This window comes from Anopheles maculipalpis, chromosome X, assembly GCF_943734695.1.
Source record: "Anopheles maculipalpis chromosome X, idAnoMacuDA_375_x, whole genome shotgun sequence".
In the NCBI taxonomy this organism is placed as follows: Eukaryota; Metazoa; Arthropoda; class Insecta; order Diptera; family Culicidae; genus Anopheles; species Anopheles maculipalpis.
The window spans coordinates 789,941-815,244 of NC_064870.1; the positions used below are offsets into that span (position 1 = coordinate 789,941).

General features: G+C 44.9%; 8 protein-coding genes across 9 annotated transcripts in view; 5 read left to right on the forward strand and 3 right to left on the reverse strand.

The window, feature by feature from the left end:
- LOC126568561 (TOX high mobility group box family member 3-like) overlaps positions 1-25,304 on the forward strand; it is a 329,113-nt gene that overhangs the window by 189,613 nt on the left and 114,196 nt on the right. The gene's annotated exons all lie outside the window — the stretch shown is intronic.
- LOC126558305 (palmitoyltransferase ZDHHC6) lies at positions 335-1,921 on the reverse strand. The gene is made up of 4 exons (XM_050214301.1): positions 1,855-1,921; positions 846-1,624; positions 576-766; positions 335-497 (listed from the first exon to the last, which is right to left on the reverse strand). The coding sequence occupies exons 1-4, from the start codon at positions 1,919-1,921 to the stop codon at positions 335-337; spliced, it is 1,200 nt and encodes a 399-aa protein (XP_050070258.1).
- LOC126567931 (xaa-Pro aminopeptidase 3) lies at positions 2,557-4,323 on the forward strand. Its single transcript, XM_050224340.1, has 4 exons — positions 2,557-2,623; positions 2,701-2,945; positions 3,014-4,067; positions 4,139-4,323. The coding sequence occupies exons 1-4, from the start codon at positions 2,557-2,559 to the stop codon at positions 4,321-4,323; spliced, it is 1,551 nt and encodes a 516-aa protein (XP_050080297.1).
- LOC126568022 (glutathione S-transferase theta-3-like) lies at positions 4,937-5,723 on the reverse strand. The gene is made up of 2 exons (XM_050224459.1): positions 5,591-5,723; positions 4,937-5,526 (listed from the first exon to the last, which is right to left on the reverse strand). Exons 1-2 carry the CDS (start codon positions 5,706-5,708, stop codon positions 4,937-4,939), a joined length of 708 nt encoding a protein of 235 aa, XP_050080416.1. The 5' UTR covers positions 5,709-5,723.
- On the forward strand, positions 6,711-11,879 carry LOC126561092 (coactosin-like protein). The gene is made up of 3 exons (XM_050217041.1): positions 6,711-6,800; positions 11,364-11,687; positions 11,760-11,879. Exons 1-3 carry the CDS (start codon positions 6,750-6,752, stop codon positions 11,874-11,876), a joined length of 492 nt encoding a protein of 163 aa, XP_050072998.1. The 5' UTR covers positions 6,711-6,749; the 3' UTR covers positions 11,877-11,879.
- On the reverse strand, positions 13,606-14,812 carry LOC126558335 (28S ribosomal protein S29, mitochondrial). Its single transcript, XM_050214335.1, has one exon. It carries the CDS (start codon positions 14,810-14,812, stop codon positions 13,616-13,618), a length of 1,197 nt encoding a protein of 398 aa, XP_050070292.1. The 3' UTR covers positions 13,606-13,615.
- LOC126556846 (phosphatidylinositol-3-phosphatase SAC1) lies at positions 15,294-17,707 on the forward strand. The gene is made up of 6 exons (XM_050212379.1): positions 15,294-15,325; positions 15,569-15,660; positions 15,748-16,197; positions 16,294-17,027; positions 17,091-17,366; positions 17,449-17,707. The coding sequence occupies exons 1-6, from the start codon at positions 15,294-15,296 to the stop codon at positions 17,632-17,634; spliced, it is 1,770 nt and encodes a 589-aa protein (XP_050068336.1). The 3' UTR covers positions 17,635-17,707.
- Positions 20,076-21,213, forward strand: LOC126568119 (uncharacterized). Its single transcript, XM_050224576.1, has 2 exons — positions 20,076-20,081; positions 20,218-21,213. Exons 1-2 carry the CDS (start codon positions 20,076-20,078, stop codon positions 21,211-21,213), a joined length of 1,002 nt encoding a protein of 333 aa, XP_050080533.1.

A 25,304-nucleotide genomic window follows, 5' to 3' on the forward strand; every position in this document is an offset into this window, starting at 1 on the left:
ACGATAATTCTTAGCATCGATTGTGAAACAGCAATTACGGATATGTTGCACCCCATTTAGGTGCGACATAAACTGACCTTACATCGGTAGTAAAAACCGGTTCGCTGCGTGTTTCAGTGGTGTGCGTATGAGATAATCGCGACAGAATCTCCAATCATCTCCATCAACCCTAAATGTACTAACATATCCCTCAACTACAGACAAACATTTTTTCGGTGTTTGTTTTCTTAAAAGAAAACATTCTAAAGTTGTGGCAGTTGAAGGTTGATATTTTTGGAAGCATGTTAATCCCTGAAGTATGGCCGATTTGTGCTGATTTGTATTTGTAGCATTTTTAAATGTCTTTTTTTATTTTATTGTCTAACGGTTGCGTTTCGGTGAGTACATCCTCGTATTCGGTAAACTCTACCGCACATTGGCGCGGAAACCAGCCGCGAATTCGCTTCGCACTGGCATCGCTATCCGTTTGCTGTATTTTCTCACCAAACAGCCAATGTCTGAAAAATCGATAAATTTTAGAACGTTGCGTTTGTTTGCCTGCTTCGCACAGCATGGCATGAGCGGAATATACATACTTTCTCCATCTGGTAACGCGGACGAGATCGCCAACGGCAAGCTTAATGCGCGGCTCGTCGGTTAGTGGCGGTGAGAGGCATACCTTAAATCCTTGCGAAAATAGCGGTACCCAGTGTCCTGTGGCGGGACGGTGTATAGTGTACGTTCGTGTCCGTGCGCGTTTTTCTTCTTTCTGTGCTAACTGTTCACGCTACAAGAAAGCAGAGCATACGAACTGCGCTGTAAGATGCAAAGATACAACGGGAGCTTTTTTTTGTTGTTGTACATACTGTCAAGGTGTACTGGTCACATCCTTCCACTACGGGCCATTCGATTCCATTGCCGGCGGCAGTACAGGTAATGTTGATAACCTGCCGCATATTGTTCCATTTGCCCAAATCGTAAGGATAAAGGAACGTTTCATTCTGGCGCTCCTTTCGGAACCGTGCCTTTTCCAGAATCCAGTCTTCGATTGCCGTACGATTGTTAAAAATGGCTCGCAATTGATATACCAACAGCGCGCCAACGGTGATAACAACACCGATAGCTAGTCCAATATTGAACACGCACAACACCAGACTCCAAATCGTCAACTTCACGTTCACCTTCGAGTAATGGCCGTAATATATGTACCAGTCCCGGTACAAGCCAACGTACAAAGATGCTGCAAGGATCGTGGTGGCGTGAAGACAGCCGAGAACGGCGAACGTTAAGAATGCGGTAAAATAGCCATGGTTCGCCCACCCGACGCAATTGTTAATCCACGGACAATGGTGATCCATCTTGATCACGCACCTGTTACACTTCCGGCAATGGTGCGATCTAGGCGCCTTGTAACCGTCACAAACGTGACAAAACTGTAAATACTGCTCATCTTCCGGCCGTGCCGGTTTCCATTTCAGCTGTAAGTAGCTCGGCCCGGTTAGTGATGCCATTATGAAGTAAAAGCCCGTACTGAGCGATAGGGCTAGAAAAACTGTTTGGTTAATGAACGCTAACACGGAACTGTGCGCTGGCCACCACATGCCGTTCATATACACTGTCATTACTGTGATCGATTGGACAATCCCTAAAAGCGAAAGGAAAAAAAACCAGAAGATTGTCTTAAAAATATGTAAATGTGATTTTTTTTATGCCATGTGATAGCCATCTCATGTATCAAACTAATAGCATATTTAAGCCACTCTTTTGCATCGGCTTAATGACTTATGAAACGAAATCGGGTGGAGATAATCGATCGCAATAGATAACAAAAGATATCGAAAGTTTCAGTAAGCATTTTGGGGATGAAATTCTCACCTATTGCAGTCAGTGGGCCCCAGTGAAGGAAACGCCAAATGGAACTATTGGACCAGTTGATGAACATTGTTTCGTGCGAGCAAATACTGGATGTACAGTAGTGTCCTTTTACGTAGAGTTTGTAGAAAAGTTTGTAAAGTTAAATGTTGAATAATGATGCCTCACTTGCTCGCTACGGTTGAATGATGTTGCGTTTAGACTTTGACGAATTTTTGCTAATTTTCAAGGACCATACATTAGGGTCTGATTTTACCACTGGGGGCCACTTCGGAGCATAGACGATGCTCGTCCTATGTTTATTAATATTACCATTATATGCGGAATACACAGGGTTTTTTTATGTTTTCGGTAAGTTCTTGCACCGATTGATCGGTTGTTCTGTCAGATGGATATGATATATTCAAGCCAAGGTGTATCAAAAAAAGGTGTGCTCCATGAAAGAATATTTTTCCTGTAATACCAAAAATGGTACTTTGGTCTTAGCATATATTATTTTATGCGTCTGTTTATGTTTTATGTTGAGCATTAAAAAAAAACCCCCGCAGCTTATTTTATTACGGCACCACACCAAAGAGGGTTCACTCGGAATGTCAACCCTCCTGCACACCTTGCTCTATATAGCTAGGCCCTTTATTTTGACTTTGCTGTGTGTATCAAAATATTCTGTCGTTCTCTAGAAACAGGCACACGCTAGTCCTGAAAATGTTCGGTGTTCCCTATCGTTCTCTGATAAATCATACGAAGCGCTGCAGCTTGCTGGTGAATAAATGTAATACAAAAGCTTGCCTTAGTGTAAGGAACGTTTCCAAACATTCAAACAACTAAACTCATCCTTACGTTAAACAGTTTTTAGGTGGACAAATGCCGAAACGGTGCACATCGCATCATCACCCCAGTCCAGTGCTACCGTCCGGGCATGCCATAATGTAACGTTCGGTCAGCCTGTACCTAGCACCCATCCACATTTAATACGTCCGGGTGAAGTGTTGGCCGGAATTCCGCTGAAAGAGGTCAAAGCTAGGCGGCACACGTTGCTGCATGCATTACGGGACCATGCCGCGGTACAAACTGGTGCTGCCACGAATCATATTGTAAGTTATCGCAAAGTATGGAGCAGTGCGCAGTACGATTCTTAATGCGCTCGTTTCAAAAATTCCAGGTGGTGATACCTTCCGCTAGCAAGAAGTACATGAGCAACAAGATTCCGTACGTTTTTCGGCAGAATACGGACTTCCTATATTTAAGCGGATGCCAAGAACCGGACAGCGTGCTTGTGTTGGAAATCGATACAAACGGCAATTGCAAAAACTCACTGTTTGTGCGCTCTAAGGACAAAACGGCAGAGATGTGGGATGGTCCTAGGACGGGCGTTCAGCTCGCTCCGGATGTGTACGGTGTGGAGGAAGCGTACGATATCGGTAGTTTAAAGGACTATTTGACAAAGTATGGGTTTGCTAATCCTAGCTCTATATATTGGTACGATGAGCAGTCGTCCGATCTGTTCAATGTATCGAAGATACTCAGGGATGTGACCAATCATCAAACGAAATCTCCAATTGAATTGATTCATAGCCTTCGGCTTATAAAGTCTGAAAATGAATGTGAGCTAATGAGAAAAACGTGCCAGGTGGCTTCCAAAGCCATCAATAGGACGATCGTGAACAGTTACCCAGGCATTAGTGAGCACGAGATATATGCCAACGTTGACTACTACGCACGTATCAATGGAGCCAACTTTCTAGCGTATCCGCCAGTGGTAGCAGGCGGTACTAACGCTACGATTATCCATTACATCAACAACAATCAAATTGTAAAGGGCGGTGAATTGATACTGATGGACGCAGGATGCGAATATCATGGGTACACGAGTGACATTACAAGGACGTGGCCGGTCGATGGCAAATTTAGCGAACCACATCGAGTGCTTTACGAAATTTTGCTACAAATTCAGCTAGAACTTTTGGCCTGTTTACAGTTTCAGGGCGGTGAATCGTTAGATCAACTGTTCGATACAATGTGCGCAAAAATAGGCAAATATTTGCAGGAAATCAAGTTGATACCTGGCTCGCTTTCTGCTCTGGAGCTTTCACGAGCTGCTTACAAATTTTGCCCACATCATGTGTCCCATTATCTCGGCATGGATGTCCACGATACCCCATTGATATCTAGGAATATCAAACTGCGCCCCGGGATGGTGTGCACGGTAGAGCCAGGTAACTATACTTCACCTGTTAATTTCGTGTTCCGTATTTACAATTTCGATGCTTTTTTCTTGTTGTTGCAGGCATTTACATACCACAAAACAAATCAGACGTCCCGAGTGAGTTTCGTGGTGTAGGTTTGCGTATTGAGGATGATGTGCTTATTAAACCGGGAAATGAAATAGAAATTCTTACCAAGGAATGTGTGAAAGATACTTCTGTAATAGAGGACATGATGAGCAGTAAAGCAAGAGGTTCCTTGTCATAATTACAAGTCTGTTACACAAAATTTATAATAATAAATTTTAGTTAAATTTTTTTGTAAATATAGGTCTCAAGTACAGCACGTTTTCGGCTGAATAATATTCATAAAAAATCATCCACGTACGATTCACAAGCGCAAGGTGTTGCGAAAGTATAAAGTTAGCACCCTACCATGGAGTCCCTGGTGATTCTACGCACTCAAACTTAAGTGTCCCTCCATAAACGCCCTTCGCCTGAATGACATTGATGACTTCACACCTGTTAACCTTTATTAATTTTCTAGTGGCCATTATTCAACCGCTGTTTGGAGCTGTTCGTTTTCTCCCTGTTTCCTTGACCGTATTCCGTGTGCCTCGCTTTCGATTCATCGCATCTTCCATCGCTGTCACGTACACAAATTGTTGCTTTGTTTCAATGCAAACGACATCATAAATTGATAATATGACTGTGATCAAGAGAAAAAAGGCTTAAATTTGTATTTTATTCTGGAAAACTATCTATCAAAATGGATTCATTACACCCCAAGGACAGTACTTTGAGCAGATGTATCCTCAGTTAATTTCTCAAAACCCGGTTTATCGTTGGACTTATCTGTTGGGTCCCATCAATGTCGAATATCAATCTTCATCATCAGCGACAGCAGGGGTCGGAATGTGTTCCGGTGCTAGCCGATAAACGTACTTATGCGCCTCGTCGTAGAACGGATTGGTCCAGTCCCGTACGGCCTTTAGCCATGCGCCCAGATGGGGCCTTCCGCTGCTTGGATCGTACCCTGCGATCTTAACTTGCTCAATCTCGCAGGCCGCCGACAGATCAGCTACGCTAATCGTGTCTCCAGTCAGGAACGGCTGCTTGCCGTTGCATAACAAATTTCTCTCGAAAAAGTTTAACCCTCCGGTTAATCGCTGCAGCAAACGGTCCGTCTTGTCGGCATTCACTTCCTTGCCCAGCAGCGGATTGAGCCAAACGTGGAAAAAGTACAGCGATACGTCGGCGCGTATATTCAGGTGCTGCCAGGAAAGATATTCATCGATGCGTGCCTGGCGCACTGTGTCCTGCGGGTACCAGTAGGGTGCAACTTGGTACTCTCGGCACAGGTAGCGATAAATGGCGACGCTCTCGGCGAGCCGGAAGTCCTGCTCCACAATGCAGGGCACTTTACCGTATCGGTTAACATTTGTTTTGTATTCGGTTGTTTTTTGTTCAACTATAAAGAAGACTTGTGTATGAGAAATGCTCAAAATCTCAACCCTCTCTGTACGGTGACTTACATTTTCGAAGCGCTACTGGGCAACGCTCGAACGGAACCTTGTTCATGGACAAGAATATATAAAGCGCTCGCGATGGTTGCGACATAAAATCATAGTACAGCTTCAGCCCGCGGGTCATTGTCCGGCTTTATGTTTTCCTCTGAAAGAATAGGAATAATAATAGAATCGGCATTGGCCAACGGTAAGCATACTATCGAAACTGAACTGTACACCACGGCTATGTTTGAATCCTGCCGTACTGTTGAAAGTTGCGCAAGTACCGTGTTCCTCGACGCGAAATTATGTCAATTCATCATCTTTATCAAACTTGTTATCAGAAAGATTCTTTTGGTCGGCAAATCTGAATCCAAAATCGCGGATGACACATATAGTTGACGTAAGACTGCTTCTAATTGCTTTCTTGTTGATAAACTTTTGTGCATAATGCTGTCGACAATTATTGAAATAATGTTTCAGATTACATACATTACATACTTTCTTACATTTGTGCCTTTTTGTGCATAATAAACACGTGTGCACTGACAACGAAACGTTCAAAAGCAATAAAAAAAATGGCGTGATCATAGCACAATGGTTGTACCTTCCCGTCAAGCCGCACTCAAGAAACCGAGTGCGAGCGGCGATGCGTTGTCGAAGGAAAAGCGTCTTCGCGTGTCTCTTTCTTTCTTATGCTTCGGTGCAGGAAAAATATGTTGAACCTTCGGGAAACACCCAAGGTAAAAGCGAGACAAGTGGTCGATGCGTCGTTCGAGCGCTATCTCTCTCCCTCACCCGACGGCACGTGTAAAATCGTACACAGCTTTAGCGCACGCTTTACCAGTCAGTCTCGTACGGAATTTGTTGTCTTGCAAAGCGCATAACGAAGGCTGCCGGTTGCACAGTGAAACGCCTCAGTTGGGTCCGATTTTCCGTGTTGTTTATGTGCGTAGCGCTAGTCGGTGCTTGGAAAGAAAAGTACCAAAACCAAGGGTGGTGAAGTTGCGAATCAGTGTGCCGTCTAAACTGTTCCCTGCTTAGTGTGAAGACTTCCAAGGGAACAAGCACCGAGGAGCCATCGTACGGAAAATTCCAGCTCTCAAAAGTCTGTCTCAATATTCGCCAACATTTCCTGAACTATTCGCTATCAATCGTTGTACGTGCGAGCGTTACAAGCAACAACATGTCTGATCCAGTTGAAGTAGAGCAAATGTCTGAAACTAAGCCCCGCAAGGTAAGTTCGGTTGTAGAGCGGAAGTGGTAAAGTTTTGCAAAAATGTGTCATCGACAATTGTGCCCCATGTCGCCATGAAGTTCCAACATTTCTTCCAACATTCGCAAGATCTCCCGAAAGGGGTTGGAAAAGATGTATCTGCTTAGCTTTGATACATCCAGAGAAGCTGGCAAGTGGTGAATTATTACCAAAATCATGTGGCCTGCTTCCTCTGTCGGGACTGTGCAGGATTGTTCGTGTATGATCAGAATAATCAGATGAACGGAAAGTGGATGTAAAGTGCACTGCGCTGGTGAATCAGCTAACTGTTCTCTTGCCTGCTCAAACCCAGCTTGCTTCTACTGCTTCTTCTTAATGGTCATTGAAATCGTTGCCCGTCTTTGCTTCCCCATTGCCTTTTACTCTGACTAACTCTATCCGACTCGGTTTGTGTGATTCATCAAGGTGGGGTAGTTTTGTGATTCACGGTCGATTTTGCTGTTTTTGTTGTATCGGTTGCCAATAAATTGAAATACAACGCGTTGTGATTAGTCACAACGTGATTAGACTCAATTACCGTGTGCAAAACGTTGCCGATTTATGAGTCAACAAGCGCTGATACGAATCGGAACCGTACACGCCCGTTTGGGACATTCGAGGGATTCGACGAGTCCACAGAGAGACCCCAGGAGAGACGGCGAAAAAAAAAACAAGTTCGCAAACAGCGGTGGAAAGCAGCACACGTGTAAATGCAACTTCCAATGAAATTGGTGAGACTCGTTTTTTCAGCAAAACGAAGATGTGAGGCCTTTCATCCTGTGCGCGCTGTGCCACTTGTCCTGCGCCGAGGGACCAGTTTCGCTGAGCCGCATATGCACTTTCGTGTGACAGAAAAATGTGTCACGAATGTGCTCTGCGGCCAGGCAAGTGTTGTGCGCCAGGGCATTGATTGGAGCGGATACTCTAGCAAACCAAATGTAACTCCAGCAAGAATAGTGCCACCCGGGAGGGGCCTGCAATACTGCTGATCTGCTCTACTACGTGAATGCTACATTCAGGTACATCAGGAAACAGGTTTTCTGGCGGTCGGGATGAACGCCAAAGCAGATGAAATCAAATTCTTGCTCTTGCTGTACGTTTTCTCCGACTTTCTTACAATGTTTTGGGACCCATTCAAGTGGGATTTAGTGAGCAAGCTCATATCGCAGGGTCAGAAATTCGATTGAGACTCTTGAGGCGATTTTTGGGGAAATTCGATTTTTACAACATCTTTCGCCAAAGAAAGTTGTTACAAAAAAAAAGTCATTCGCTGCATTCCACAGCTGACGGTGTGGGATAGAAATTGAATTTGAAGCACCTTACTGGGCAGGGGCACGTTGAAGTAGCATATCTTTCGGGTATGCTCACTTTGGGCTTTTTTTTTTGTTTTTGGTTCACTCGCCCCGTTCCAATTTCGATGCCCAATTGGGGCCACAGCTCTGACTCGGTCGAAGGAAGACACATAACACAAACACACACCAAAAATGCGCCCACGCCCGGTAAATCTGTTTTTTTCCCTCCCCCTTTCTCACTTTCCCCTCTCCCTCAACGGATAGCTTGAAGCACTGCTGGGCAAGTGCTTTGTTACGGATCGCGTGGATCTTTTAAATGCGTGGAGGATAATTTCACATTTTACTTAATTCATCTCGTTCCTCTTTTTTTTTTCGTTGCCCGCTAGGAGGAGAAAGGGTCGCTGTTTTTTTTTCTTTTTTAGAAAAGAAGAGAGTTTTTGGAAACTCTGCAGAGGTTCGGTTTGGAAGGGTAGCGTTGGTAACTGTATTTCTGAAATATAGAGCACAAGCTGAGCGAAACGCGAAACTCGAAAAATAAAGAAAATGGAACGAGAAAGAGAAAGACCGTACCGTAGCAAACAAATGTACGCACGAAACGTTATTGGAAATATGCACCATATGCTTGGAGTAACATTACCTTTCCGCTCGCATTTGGGTGTGGATCGGGCGCACAGTTATTGGGGGAGCTATTTTTGAAGATTTTTTAAATCACCTTATAAAACACTCAAACTCAGCAGCACGTGGGAAAGGGTAGGCAGGAAGAAAGTAATTTAATAATGACATGTGTCTTATATAATTGCCCGACAAGTCCAGCTCAATTGAAGCACTGGGTTCTTCGGGTTCAAGCAAACCGCGCTTAGGGTACAAGATTTAAAGCTTACCACCGTGCGGATTTTGCTGGCAACTGATCAAAACTGCAACTTTGAAGCACCTCTCGTCGTATTTTGATAAAATCGAACCATCCGAGCCGTGGGATAGTGGAAAGTAAGGTGAAAGAAGCACATGCAACGGTGCTTTTTATACAGCTCACCTGGTCAGGCACGAGCGCCCTACGGTACAATCATCGATCAATTCACCTATGGCTGTACGGTACTCTTTTGGATTGCCAAATATACTATTCCTGGACGCACCAATGATTTTACGGGTAAAGGAACGTTGTACAAACTTCATCAAGATTGTCTGCTTCTTTTTTTGGGTTGTTGTTGGCCAAAATCCGGTACAGAGATTGTAGTCTGACAGTACTAGCTCTACCGTCTGAATGTCCGAGTGCTGAGTGTCCAGTTTTTTGGGACACACAGGTTGAGTTGTGGGGAAGACGTCTGGTCTGACGTTGTGCAATCCATCCACAGATTTATTTGTCCACCTTAGGTGTACCACAGTCCACAGTCTGGACATAAGATTCCTCATCTCCAGATAATGCTGGATGTATAAATAGTCGAGAAATTTACACTTTCCGGCGTAGTAGATAAAAGAAAACAGATTTGCCTAATCGCATAGATGAAACCCACCAAATGTTTGGTGTATGTTCTGCCACAGTTGCCACAGTTGCCACCACGATGTATGACGTAATCAACTCAACCCACCATCAGTATCTTCAAGCAATTTACGGCCATATCGTATGTCCCGAATATGGTCCGACGACAATCGCGCTGTAACGACCACTTGAAGAATATGGTTCATGGACGGCTGTATGGCCGGTGACAACAATCGCGTCGCTACAATGTTTCATCAAGGATCAAGGCTGTGCGATTTGCCTTCTTAAAGCGTGTCTGGTAAAGCATACAACCTGGCGCTGCTACAAGAGCCATGACATGAAAAAACCGGTCGAGCAGCAGCACATCGAGACAGACGAAAGTGGGCAAAACTTACCATCAAGGATGCTTACGGTTTTGTAATTGCAAGTGCAGCCAAAATAAAGCTGACGGATTTATGGATCATTTTGCGGGGCAGGCTAGGGCCCTACTTGCTTTACGAGGGGGAGGAACTCGGTTTTGTACTACTACTGGAAATGCTTGTTGTGGGCATCGGGAAATTCGTCCACCACGGTGAAAACAGGCTTAGTTTTGTTAAGTTGCAATCCTTATTACGCGCACGCATAGACAGTAAAATGCATGCGTGCGTGAATACGTGTACGTAAATAATGCATGATTAATGGATGCAGCTGTTTTGTGCATGCCCCTACAAGCGAGGACGGATGGTGAGATTTGATGCTTGGATATTTGGAGCGGATGTGACTGACAAAAGAACACAGACACACTACATCAATGTCTGGAAACTCCAAAGATCGTGGACTGATATTTCTAGATTCATTGATGTGATATTAGGCCCGTAAACAGGGAGTTCTGTATCTTCATTACTTCCCAACAACGAGCAAACTACCCAATGAAACGAATGCATTTATCAGCATATCTTCTAAATTCTCAAGCGCAAGCAACATAACCAAACTTAAAGAAAAAGCACGTGTAGATTCTAGCGATTTTCGGTTTTTTGTTCTCTCTCCTATTCTGGGCTTTCCAACGGTTCCCATCCGTCTTCAGGAAACCGAGTGTCTTGCGAGCCTTCTTTTTTCTCTTGTTTCCGGTTAAGCAAGAACTGCTGACGTCATTTTAAGAGCTCCACGCTGTGGCTCAACTTTACCGCAGAGGCGAAAGAGAGTATTGTGCAGCTCATCCGTAGCTGTAATGGTGTACGGCCGTATAAAGCACATTTAATTTACTTCATTCGGAAAATATGATTCGGACATTGGTTCGAGCGACGACAGCTAATGGCAACTTTGCCAGCTGGGAAAACTTTGTAGCAAATGTTGGTTAATCTACCCTTATAGCAAACATTATTTGTAACATGTTTACCTAAATCGATAAGATAAACTTTTAGCGCGTAACCTTAACGGGAACATACGTGCGCTGGGACCTGTTCGCAGAAGTGGATTATTGGTGTGACTTGACTGATAGGAGAGGAGAAAACAAAAAGTATGAGTACTGCACGCAACAGATAAGGCACGGCGGAGACCGGTTGAAAATGAACAAGCATTAATGACTTTCGGTGTGTTCTGATACCGTTAGCCTCCGATTGCCGATTGATGCCTTCATCAACCTCGGTACGCTACAGTGCTGAGCATTTTGCTGTGAATTGTAGTTCCCTTTACCCTCATAGCTTTCTATTTGTGAGTGAAATGACTCATAGCTGCACCGTACAGCGCCAATCGCATGCAAACATTCAGGAACGCTTCCTTTTGAATGCTTCTTCCGTACAGATGGCTTTACCCACTTCGCTCGATAAGGATGCGATTCGCGAGGCGTACGAGGAGGTACGCTCGAACCTGAGCGATCACGAATGGGCCGTGTTCAAGTTCGACGGGCTGAAAATTGTCTGCTCTGCCAAGGGCCAAGGGTTCGACGAGTTCTGCGGCGAGTTTCACGATGACGAGCGTGCGTTTGGCTACATCCGGATACAGATGGGCGACGAAATGTCGAAGCGCAGCAAATTTCTCTTCCTGACCTGGATCGGACCGGAGGTGGGCGTGATGCAGCGTGCCAAAATGTCCACCGACAAGTCTATCATCAAGGATGTGATCAATGTAAGTTTGTGGCAGTGTGCGGTGCGGCCAAACACAATGCTCTAATTGCTTTCTATCATATTTTTTCCGTAGAACTTTGCGGTCGAGCTGCAGGTGGAAACGAGCGTCGATCTGGATCTGGAGATGTTTAAGGCGCATCTGAACAAGGCGGGCGGTGCTAACTATGGCACCGGTGTGCGGGAGCTGTAAAATCCGGCTGGGCGCGTCGCTAGAGAGTATGTTGTGGGTGGACACGGGAGAAATAGAAATAGCATATTTAGATGGATGACGGATAGAGCGATGCTCTAGCAAATCGCTTAAGAATGTGATCTGTGCCAGCCGGCTTTTGCCTTTGCCATTCCATAGATTCACGATTCATTCAACCGATCCTTTTTGTTTTTTTTTTTGTTTTAGGAAGTATAGTAGTGTGAACACATTTCTACTAATAATTCTCGGGCCATCATATACGATTAATGGGAAAAATTACCGTAGAACAAACAGGTATCCATCGTATGATTGGCCTTGAGAATTATTTTATAAAGAAAAACGTTTCATTTGTAGAACAAATCATTCATCGATTTTTCTTTGCTGCTTTTGGTAGGCCAGCTTTATGATTATTGCTGGCGTAGGGAGGGGAGGTGCGGTTTTTTTTTGTAGTTGATGTCTTCAGTTCATTGTCGGATCGGATAGTTCAGACTACAAACGAAGACTGTAATGTGTCAATGTTAACTTCAACACTATTTTCAATGTGGTAATGGGATCGCCCAGGGGTTGTTGTTTTCGAAGGTGTTTCAAAGAAACGTGCCTTTTTTTTTAATTCAAAACGACACGAATCAGGCATTACAAAAAAATTGACAAACGTATTACATTGTAACTAGTACTAGAACTGATCAACAGTACCAGTTGAAATGTGAACTGTAGGAAGTTTGGAATTGGACTGACGAGAAGAAGTGCAGAAAATTTATCATATAAATCTAGCTAAAAAAAAAAACTTTACGCTGCTGCAATGTCACTTAATTTTCGAAGCAACAAACAAAAACTATAGCTCTTAATGTATAGGGAAGCACAATGATGGTGGAAACGATGGTACGATACGGATAAAGGGAAAAAAAGTAAACTGATATTGAATTCTGGTCATTCCGCACTTAACAGTAACATTGAAGACTTGCGTAATAGGTCGATAGGTTTGCCGATTACCTCAAGGAAACAATCTTTTGGCATTGAGATACAAAAACGATGTTGTGATTCAATTTTTGTTTGTGTTTGGTGTTGCAAAATTGCACAAATTATATACAGTTAAGCTTATTCGTAACTAAACTTTGTCTATTTAATGCTTCAAAATATTCTTCAACAATTCGCACGAATCGAATCGAAGCGGAAAACCGTGCAATGCACCAATACCACGTGTAGGCTGTGGTGGACGGTGTGATTGATTCATTGGTGTGCTATATTCTGTCACTATGCAAAGCTGTATTTACTTTTGAGAAGCATTTTCATCATATTATATACTTAAATGACTACGATTGCGGACCCAGATAGAGAGAGAGAGAGAGGAGAGGGATGGACGAGATATAAATTCTGTATTACAGAAGTGAGCAGGCAAAACTATAATATTACAATATAATTTCTGTTTTGTAACGTCACTGGTGAGAGAAATTTGAAATGAAACAACACGTGCATGGTATAAATTTGGCAGACTGAGCAAAAAGAAAAAATGGAACAAAATACAAGAGTGGAAATGCCGTTACGCTGCTGTGACAATCAAAGCAATCGAACAGAATAAAAATATATAACGTTAAAAGTAGTAAACCAGGTGACCCACCAGCAGGGGCTTTACATTATTCCGAACATCCAAAACGCTTTTAGTGGGCGTGTGTATTTTAGTCACTTTTATTCACTGCAGCAAATGCAAATAAACCTAGCTTCTGTTGACCACTACATTACCCACCCTACAACGATGCACATAGCTGCATCAGCTGGTACGGATTCTGGCAGCTTAACATTTTCAGCTCATCGTCGAAGCCGGCCTCGGTCGTTTGTATCCATTTGCGGTCGAGATAGTACTGGATGCAGCTGTAATATTCCGCCTCATCGTACCCGACCACGTGCACCGGTACAAACGGGTCCAGATGCTCGAAACACTCGCGCGAATCGATCACAGATACGGGTGGTTGAGATGCGTCCACTGCATCCGATGCGTTGTGGTGCGGCTTCGATTTATCCTTAAACTCGGCCACCATTTGATCGATAGTTAGCACGCACACACCATTACGCCAGTCGTTGCGCGTGATGCTAAGGAATGGGTCCGTTAGCGTGATTTGGTCCGGCTTCACGCGTGCCTTGCTCTCGGTCAGCAGCCGGGTGTGCGGCTGAAAGAATGCATTAAACCCATCGATAAGCACCATCGTGCGGGCGCGCCCGGCAGACGAGTGTTGCTTTAGCTCGTGCAGCAGGGCAGCGATAGCGTCGCAGGCGAATTTCGCCCGATTAATGCCGTGCTCGACGAGATCCAGCAGCGGTGCACCGGTGGGTGTGATTTCACGCTTTGTCCACACGTAATCGCGGCTTACGGTAAGCCCGAGCTCCTTCAGCAGAGGGCCATTCTGGCTTTTGAAGTGCACCAACCAGGCCGCACCGTCCAGCGGTAAATCGATCGAACCTTCCTTGGTGGTTGAATTGGCTATCTCTTTCGCGCGCTTCATCCAGTTCGGTACCCAGGGCACGTGTATCAGTACGTACTGCTGTTGATATCCGTAATGCAGCAGATGGGCTAAGGCGAGCGATTTGCCGGCACCGTCCTCGCCGTAGAGTACGAACCGATTTACAGGCCGGTTAAAGTCGGTCCGCTTAATGTACTCAATGATCTCCACTGCCGGCTGGCGCACCATTAACGAGCATTCGTTAAATGTTTTGACCTGCTTTTCGAAGCTTTTCGGCAGCCCACCGTGACCGAAGACCTTTTTCCGCACATCCACCGGGATGGTGTAAAACCGGCCAATCGTTGTACGGCTGTGGTTTGCCACGCTTTGCTCGGTGGTACGAAATTCGTCCAGTTTCGGTTGCAGCTTGTTGCTGAGTGTAGCGGTAGCGTTTGCCGTGATTGTTGAGTAGCACAGCCGGGCTGGTGGCAATATATTTCGTATCATTTTGATAGGGTAGAGTAAGCTTATAGGAGTAGTGCTGAGCCCTTAAACACGCGTACTGCTTGAAGAATAGAAGTACATCATAAATAACACATTTACACGGTGATAGCGTGAACAAATCTACCTATTTATCTCCAACCTTTCTTCTCACATCTCCAAACTTTTGCAAAGTTTTGTTGTTTTTTCCCCCTGTTTTAAATTAGATAACACCAAGAATTTGTATGCATGCGGCGCTACTGTCAATTTAGCGGCGTTTTGACGTTATGTGGGAAAGTCATTCGAGGAAGATCTATATAAACCTTGGTATACGAAACGCGCGCGTCCGTACACAACAATCCATGTAAACGTGGAAGACGCTGTCAGATGTAATTTTATTAATTTTTTTTATTTAATTTACTTTCCTTGTCACTATCTTGGGCTAATTCGCTTCTAGAACGTCAGCTATTTTCTTTGCCTCATCGACTTACGGTCAGCCTACAGCAAGATGGATTTACGAATTTTTGACGATATGAATCTGTAAGTAACACTTTACCTAAGCTTGAGCGGTGTTGTTTGTTAATTAATCAATATGAGACAACGGTGTCGTTATTTCATATTGTTCAATTTAAGCTATAATCCCCCTAAGGACGTTCATTCACAATACAAGTCTCTGCAACAACAACACTCGGTGTGTGTTTGGCGGCGTTCAAATCCCTGGTTGTTTATCGTTTATCCTCCCAACTGATCCGTGTTTTTTTTTTGGTTGCTATTTTTCCTCAGTTATATTACACCGGATAGGTTTTACATCCAGCCTTGCAATGTCGAGGAGTTCCTTATCATCGAGCGCCCAAGTGGAAAGGTATCACTGCACAGTATGTATTTGCTTGCGCTTGTTTGTGCGTCTGTCTTCAATTATTGTACCAATAATGGTGAGCTTGTTTTCTCCTTTCACTTTGTAGCTGCGGAAAGTAAGGAAACGCTGCCGATCCTCGGTTACGAGCTGCGGAAAATATGTGGTTTGCTCGGCATGATCCGACTGATCAGTGGGTTGCATCTGGTTGTCGTGACGCATCGTGTGTTCGTCGGTCTTATCTATGACGAGCCGATCTGGCAGATGGCCGGTGCTGATCTGATTCCACTCACCGCTACGCTGACACACTTGAACGAGGCGCAGAAGGAGCAGAACGCGATCTATCTATCCATGATGCACCAGGTGCTAGCAACACCTTGCTTCTATTTTTCGTACGGTGCAGATCTCACCAATACGTTGCAAAGGATCGGTACCAATACCGGTGACGGTGATACTCGTGGCCTCCTAATGCAGAGCGATAAGCGTTTTGTGTGGAACATCGGGTTAGTGGAACAGCTTCCCATGCTGCCTCGATACATACTTCCGATCATTCATGGTTGTGAGTAGTGTTTGGACACTTGTCAACATTTTTTTTACAATATCCCTTTGCAGTTCCTCAATGATTGCCCAAATTTATTTGTCTGTATCGTTGCAGTCGTCTCTATAAAGGATGTGACAATAAACGGACATACAATCAGCTGGATACTGATCTCTCGACGCTCGGTACGGAATGCAGGCACCCGGTTGTTCTGTCGTGGCATAAACAGCGATGGCGACGTAGCCAACTTCGTCGAAACGGAACAGATTGTGATTACCGAGCATGATTGTGTGTCGTTCGTGCAGACCCGCGGCAGCATTCCGCTCTTCTGGAACCAAACGCCAAACCTGCAGTACAAACCGCGACCACAGCTGGCAACGCGAATGGATCACATGATCGCTTGCACGCGCCACTTTGACGAGCAGTGCAAACGGTACGGTGCCCAGGGCCTCATCAATCTGATCGATCACAAGGGCGCCGAGGAGGTGCTGGAGAAAGCGTACGAGGCGACTGTCAAGGCACTCGCTAACCCGTTGCTTACTTACGTATCGTTCGACTTCCACAAAGAGTGCAAGAAGATGCGTTACGATCGACTGAGCTTGCTAATGTCGCAGATCGCGAGCCAGCAGGAAAACTTTGGCATTTTCCACACCGATCACAACGGGCAGGTGTACTCCCTCCAGAAGGGTGTGTTCCGCACCAACTGCATCGACTGTCTGGACCGGACGAATGTGGTACAAAGCTTGATTGCGAAGCGCAGCCTTGAACAAACGTTGAAATTACTTGGCATTTTCAAGCCCGGACAAAAGCACATCGATCCGGATTCGCAGTTCGAAGCAACATTCAAAGAGGTATGGAAAGCATGAACTGATCCGCCGGCCGTGCGTGAATTGAATACAATATTTAATCGACAGGTTTGGGCTGATAACGCGGATCTGATATCGGTGCAGTATTCCGGCACCGGTGCGCTGAAAACGGATTTCACACGCACAGGGAAGCGTACGGTGCAAGGTTTGTTCCGCGATGGGCTCAACTCCCTGACGCGCTATGTGAAGAACAATTTTCAGGATGGCTTCCGTCAGGACAGTATCAAGCTGTTCCTAGGGCTGCATAATGTGCGCGAAGATGAGGGTTCGGTAAGTCCGTCTCCTTTCGCACCGGACGCAACGGTTGATATGAGGAAGCGAATGGTAAGTAATGCGTCACGCAGGATTTGCTTACTGCGCCGGGTGCGAAATACTCAAACTTCCTTACCCATTCTCCCGCCCACAGTGTATGACGACGGTTTTGTTTGAGGTGGCGGTGTTCTTCGTCATTTTGCTGTACCCGACCGAGTACAGCGCCAAAACTGGCTATATGCTGCTCGGGTGGGGTGTTATGTTTGCCCTAACGGAGCGGTTCTTCAGAAAACATCGGCAAGACTTTGTCGACTGGCCGAAACTGAATTCAAAAAAGTAACTAGCCGGCGGGGGCCTGTACCGGTCCGGGGAGCACTAGCCATGTACGACGAGGATACGTACTACACAATCGTGTGACGCGTAGCGCGGCAACAGCTGAGGGAGAGCACCGGAAATGCGGATATGGGCCACGAATGACCGGCCAACTAGTTTCTACTTTTATCGCATATAAATATGCCAGGGTAGGTCGCGGTTAGAGGTCGTATTTGTTTGTTTTTTAATGTGTTAAACACACACTGAAGCTTCTTTGTTTGAAATAATATGCAAATAAATTCATCAATCTGCCTGGGATGAAACAGTGCAAATTGCTAACATCATACAGCACATCAAAGATTAGAAACGTGGCAGTGGTGTGGATCAGAACAAAAGATTGATATATTTTTTTTCTATGCAAGAAATCCCGTCTCCTTAGCAGGCGTGGATGGAGCCCGATGGTTCATTGCATTCCTTAATAAGTGCTCCTTTTGTTCTGGCCGTTCTGGTCCGTTTTCTTTATTCAAAATGTACGATTAACTGGAAGTTACGCACCATACTCAATAACTTAATTACATCACATCCCTTAGCTCTTCCTTGAAATATAGGGTAGCAGGTATTACTGCTTAAATAATAATAACCTTGACACTGCAACCTTAATCATTCGATTAGAAGAAGCAAAAAAAAAACAACACACATACTTCAATAGTTAGGAGAAACAGGTAAATAAACTGTATTCTAATCATTCCTTGCATTAAAAGTGCGCACCAGTAAGAACTAAATCGGGATAAAGCAATTTAATAGAAGTTAATTTTATGTGAAATTATGTGTCTTTGTTTCATTTATGTTATAAAATGTCGCAACAAGATGCAGTGGCGGTTGGCTGGTTGCTGGTAGTGCATAGTTTATTTCTTTTCCCTCGTTTTGTTACATGTTGAATCCGATTTAGACGAAAATCTTCCAGAATATCTATGACAATTTTGTGTTACGTCCAATATGTTTAATGAGGAAAGTACTTGTGGAATTGATAATAAAACACAGTTCTCATGCATATTATAATAGCTGAACAGTTTATTTCGCCACTCCGAATAATTGATACACCGATGCAAACAAGCATGCTAATTATGTATTATTGCCAACCTGTCAAAGAATGCGGATTTGGCTGATAAAAGGTATTACGTTGGCGAAAGCGTAACACTGCCATCGCCGTAAAGCGTCAGATGTTGGTTTCTTCAGTGGGAAACTCATTTGATTTTTTTTTTTTTGAAAAGATCACGTTTTGGAGATCACCTCTCGCAGAGGGGACGGAAATAGTACACCCCATTAGGCAGTTGTTTAGCATGCGAAACAAAAACGAAAAATGTAAATTTTATGGATTGAATTTTAACACGAAAGAATGTAGACCTGAACCAGTTTGGCCATGGCGGAAAAGTTTTGATTTTTTTTTTCAAATCTTCCTCTGATGAATCTTCTAAAAGTGTCGCTGCTTTGCGAAGCTCGTCGAATCTAATCCCCCGCTGTAGGACGGGCGGTTTCAGTAGAGCGCGTACTCGAAATTATAGCGAATAAAGTATGCGCTTATTCGAGATCAACGGTCGCACATTTGGATGTCAGTTTTGCAATATCCCTTTCATCATCATCTAGATTTCCGTTCCGGAAGTTGTAAGTCGTTAAGCGCCACACATAGCTAGCACTGGAGGGAATAGTGGAAATAGTTTTGTGCGATCGGATCCAGCAAAGGAAAAGGGAAGATTGACTATCAATTTTTCGTGTTAAATAGTCTAGAAGACCTTGTGTGTGTGGTATTTCCTTGCTTACGTGGGGGTCACCTCAAACTCGAACCCCTATATTCACAAATTTTGTAGCGTGAGGAGGGGGGGGGGGGGAGGGAGGGGTATTGAACGATTAAAAATACAAGTTTAAAATTTTTAAAAATATTCCTCACAAAAGTTTGGTTCAAATTATCTCACACACACACGACAGTTAAAATTTTGAAACTCTGCCACCAGCGGGGCTAGGGTTTGCGATGTTTATAGCTACTCGATGCGTAGGTCGGTTGATTTTTATGATGGTGTGGCCTGAGGAGACTTTCAGCCTTGGGATTAGGCTACACTTTGACGACATCTTTTTTTTTTTACAAACGTCGAAAATGATAAGGCCGAAGGTCATTGTATCACTGATTTCACTAAAGTGGATGAGCTGACTACCATCGCAGCAGGTAAAACATGGGTTTCCAGCGTGGAGCGACACAACTTTTCGAAAAATCGACCGAGAAAGAGACATAGGAAAACGATAGAGAAGATTCCATAAGCAGATGCAGATTAGGAAAGGATGGGATGCCTAATTAGCATAAATTAAGCCTGAACTAGAGGAAATCTGAATGTTCGATATAAAACGCCATAACTAGTACATGCCGCTTCTCAGTTCGTCCGAAACGTCGGTTGTACTGGTTGTGTGTTTTAGTGCGCCATGCAGGTAGAGTGAACCGTTTTTTTTAACCGTGCCTAGTGTCTAGCGAAATACTGGAAACCTAGTACACCAGCGAAACCAGCGTACAGCGTTAGCTCATTTGCCAGCATTGTTCTGCTTTCTTCTTTCCCATTCATCCCAGATCCTAAAAGTGTTATTGGTAGTGCTGGTTGCGGTGAACCTGACCACCGGTTTCTTCTTTCCGAAGAAGAAAAAAATTTACATCCATCATCCTGCACCTGCACCGGTGTACCCGCAGTACACGTACAGCTATTACTATCAACCTATCCCGTATTACTACTATGAACCTGTGTACGTTGCTACCCATCATCCGACGCCGGCACCAGTGCATCCCAAGGAGGATAAGCCGGAGGTAGAGATCGTACCATCGGTCGGATTCCAGATGGGAACGAAAACCGATGTGATCGAGGTACTCAAATCGCCAGGCGTTGAGGTCCAACCCGTGCAGCCGGTGCAAACCGATGCTGGCAGCACCACGGTCATCATCGACGAGATTAAACCGGACGCAAACGATGTTAAGCTATCATCCGGCGGAGTTGTACCGATCGTGAACAGTGAAGCATCCGCACAGTCGAGCTTCTCATCGACCGACCTGCTGATCAACTCGGTACCGTCCGTGTCGGACATCGATGTTAGAGGATCCTTCAACGGGAACTCCGACAACACCAAACGGGGCGCCAGTACCGTTGAGGTGTACAAATCTCCAGGTGAATACATTGAGTTTCCACCAGTGGCCATTCAAAACGATGACGAGACCCTGTCCGCACTGCTCACTGATCAAGCTTTCCCACCCAACAGCGATCTATCGTCTTCCTTAAGCTCGTTTTCCGCAAGTCAATCGTTCGCCCAATCGCAAGCTTTAACCAGTACGCTAGCCGACTCGGAGCAGGACAGTGTCTTTGCCGCATCGAGCGATTCCGTCAGTCATGTAAAACCCCCGTCCGAGGATGCATTAGCGTTTCCCGAAGTGCAGCAGGTGCTCCGCGAGCTGCTTAACACCAAAAACTTTGACGAGAAACGATTTAAGAAAGATACCACAACCAGTGGTGGCGTACCGCAGCGGCAATCGGTTCAAATCGATCCGGAGATCAGCTATAGCAAGGTGGTGCGCCAGTAACGTTGGCGGCTATCGGCACCCAAAAACACAAGAAGCCTAAAGAACAGCGTTTAAATAGTCTTTCGCGCCCTCATCCGAACATTCGGAAGTTGGTGATACAAGATTAAGCGAAACCAATGTATCCCGTAGAACCTATTCTTCGCAGACTACCAAATTGATGCAATCGAGCCCAGAGATCTGGAGATCGCCCCATGCCGTTGTACAAATACCCAATGTAAATGTAGTGCGCAATGTTTTGTAGAATGCATATGACACCCTGAAACCTTCCGTCCAATTATAAAACCGTTGGTGTGCCTCGGAAATACGTCTATTCCTTTGACAGGATATTCCTTGCCAATGTAATACTAGCTTAAACAAAAAAAACTCCAAATAAATTCTGCCTTTTTTGTCGTACTGTGGTTGTGCATGCGTTGCAATGTTGTACAATAATAAGCAAAATAAAGGATGCTAACGAATTCTGCTCAACTGGAGGAGTTATCGGACGTCTAATTCAGCCTTTTTTTTCTTCTATTCATAACAAAATGTAGGGCTTCGGCTGCAACTTTGTTGTCCGTAAATAGTCAATAGCTAAAAGGTCACATCCAACAAGCTATCTCGCGTGGAAAGGATACCCGAGTCGATGCCGGAAGACGGGTAGAGTGCTGTTGCGTCACCGGGGGCTTTTGCTGGAAGCATCTTTGCTGTTAAGCTATTGTATATTGTGATGCGATGTCGAAAAGCACACCGGCGGGGCCAACTGGTTTTCCTTCCTCGTGTCACACCCGATTGGAGTTTTTTTTTCTTTACATTTTATTTGCCCATCGACAATACAACTAATCAATCAACTTTGCCTGGGTCAGTACAAAATGGCAGGTTCACACAGGAGAAAGATATATGTTTCGTACAAGATTTGTTTGTTTGTCGTTGTAAAATTCAAGTCAAACAAACCACTCCGGGCAAGGTGGATGTATCGTATGGCATTGAATAGTAAGAAGGTATGCCGTCATTGCCTGTGCCATCTCTCTGCCAAATATAGCAAAAATCATGAAGGCGTCACAGTGTCTGCTGAAACGCCTACTCTTCAAGTGCAACCACAGTCATGCAGGGCGCGCACGACGAAAGTGAAAGTCCATTCTCATGGAGCAGCAATCTCACAACGGTGCAATGAAATGGTGAGCAAGATCATGGTCCAGCGGCATATTTGCAGGCGGCTTTAACCTTGAGCAGCTGGAGGATGGATCGTGGCTTAGTAGTAGAAGGCGAAATAAATAATGGTTATGCAAACTAATAACCCTACCGCTAAAAAGCACTAGGCAGGTCGGAAACCATATTGCCCCAAGGGCAATACCTGAAAGGAACGCAGATGCCACGTGGATGCATTTCTCCAGGTGATCTCTCTCTCTCATTTCTTGGCCTAACAACTAGACTAGTTACTAGACATTACTAGACGCAGTTGAATAGTCACAGTTCTCGCTAGAGAGAGGAGCGATCCTGTGTGAAAATTGATCCCCTTTGTCGCGTGTCTCTAGTTGCATTAAGACAATCTATCATTGCCTAGTTGATAAGACGCGCAACATTTGACCCATAAAGCAGTGAAGCAGGATATTGCGATTCTCCCATCCAGCATCCCGGACCGCCATTAATACGAAAAACAACCAAAAATATCTGGCTACGCAACCTGAACTGTGTGCTGCTGGTGCGCCTTGCGTAACTTCCTGCAGAAGAGGATTGGTGGCGATCGATCGACAGCTCATACGGATCTCTCAACACGCCGTGGCTGGAAGCCGCAAACCCGCTAGGTCATCTAATCGTTGATAAAACAACGTAGTGCTTTACACCAACAAAAAAAAGCATAGCCACTGGTCACCCCCGACATTCACAACCTCAGCCATGCTGGACCCATCTTTTCGTATTTATGTCATCAGCCGTTTAGGGTTCGATCTTCACCACCCATACGCGTGTGGGTCAGATACGCCCATTGCGTAATCCCGTAATTCCGATCGATCCCCGTGCGAACGCCGAAGTGTGTCCGAAAAAACTGTGCCGACACATTTTTATTCCTTCTCCCACACAGCCAGTCATTGATTGTACGGAATTTAAAACTGCGGCCATCAAACTCCCGAACCCGCGGTTCGTTAGGGATAGTTTTTTTTTTTCCCCCCGAACTATGATGTAAATTAAAGTTTAGTTTAATGCTGTCGCAAAGCTTGCCGCCATTTTGCTATTTCTTGCTATTTTAACCAGAATATACTATTTGTTACCCAAATATTGAACATTTACCAAAAAGTCTTGCCATGCGACGGGGCTTGCCACAAACAATTATCTCATTGTTTTCCCACCATGCGGCATCCCCGTCTCGCGGGATATTCTGACCGTTGAGCCTGTTGCTAATGAAGCTACGGGTCCGCTGGAGAGTGTACTTCGAAAGCCATTCATTTATTTCCCTCTTGAAACTTCACCATTTAAAACCATTAATTCTTCCTAAATGCGATAAAGCTGTTGAGAGAAGCAAAAAAAAAAAAACAAGGGATTTATGATAATATCATTCAAATATTTGATATTTGTCAAAATAAACATAACTACACAAAATTCTACATTGTCCGGGTAGCGAACTACTACTCACCCATCACCCGCGGCCACTATTAACAGCGACACGCACGCAAGGGTTGCCGTATGTTTTTCGAACCAATTGATAAAGTACAGCGCCGAGAAATGTGGGCGCACCTTATTGAAGCTCCACTGATTCCATGGCCATGTCGCCATGTGCTTGCAATTCGAACGAGCATGGTCTGCTGATGAAAACGTTGCCTATTGACATAAAGCTTGCATTTGATCATCGATGATTTCGTTAAACATACAGTGCGGCATTCAAATCTTCGGTTGCGGAAAGGGACCAACACCCCTTCCCCGGGGTCCGGCCGGGCCTGAAGAGGGCGTGTACCTCTGATCCGGCTCCGGTGGTTGGTTGCCCAAGTTGCCCAACGTTCAGTTGACGCTTAAGTGCCAAGGTTGTTTATCGTTTCAAACTAACTAGCCTCCGGCGGCGGCGGCGGGGGGTGGGGGAGTAGTCTGAGTGTTATTGACATTAACATGGTAACCCCTGCGTGACGCGGATGTTGAAGTATTATTTCATTTCGTTTTCACAGTATGCTGCTGACCAACCTGGCAAAGCGATGTCACCACGAACAAGACACCCGATAGGAAAATAGAAAGGACACAAATCGGTTTTCTCGGCTGCTGCCAACCCACAAGTGGTTTAGATGTTGTTTGCTTCCCGGTTGAGGGACACGTGCATTTCAAAATATCGCAAATAATGAGAACGCACGTACATTAGCGTTCACACCAACATTACATGATTCATGCGCTTTAGTACGTAGAGGGGCGGGCCCTGTGTTGTAGGTGACAGTGGGACCGATCTTCAAAAGGCAGAACCAGGGTTAAAATCCCATTCGGACCGCGTCTCCCCGGTAGTGAGGACTGACTATCCCAACCACACGTGGTATTGGCAAGTCTATTAAGCCATTCAATGGCCGGCGTGACCCTAGAGTGGTCGTTAAGCCATGAAGAAGCAGAAGTACGTGCCTAACAGGTGGGACTGACTGGCTGCGCTTAGCCCATCCTCGAACGAATTGATCATTATAACGACTCCAACTTTCAACCAATATTTTATAGTTTATCATGCCCCAAATGTCCGAAATTTTATCTCCAACCAGATTCGCTTTCTGGACCATACTTCACCCCGGCGCAAAGTTTGATAGAAAATGTCTTCTCTCTGTTGTTTTTTTTTTTTGGCGCAGCGCGAAATCCTTTGCGACAGATGCATACGCTTCCGCGTTCACGCTGCATATTAATATTAGCGAGACTACGCGCTTCCTGCTAAAGGTCACCGATAGAAAAGAAGGACATTTCCATCCGCGCTTACATAAATTTCTTCGTCCCGTTGTAGACCGGATGCATGCAAAGAAGATGAGAGTAGCGTTTCGGTGCTCAATATTCATGAAAACAAAAGTCATAAAAACTTTCTACTTAGGCACCCGTTTTGGAAGAGTTAAGGAATATAGTTAAATATTTAAAAAAATGTCTGGTGAAGGAAATTGATTCCTGAACGTGAA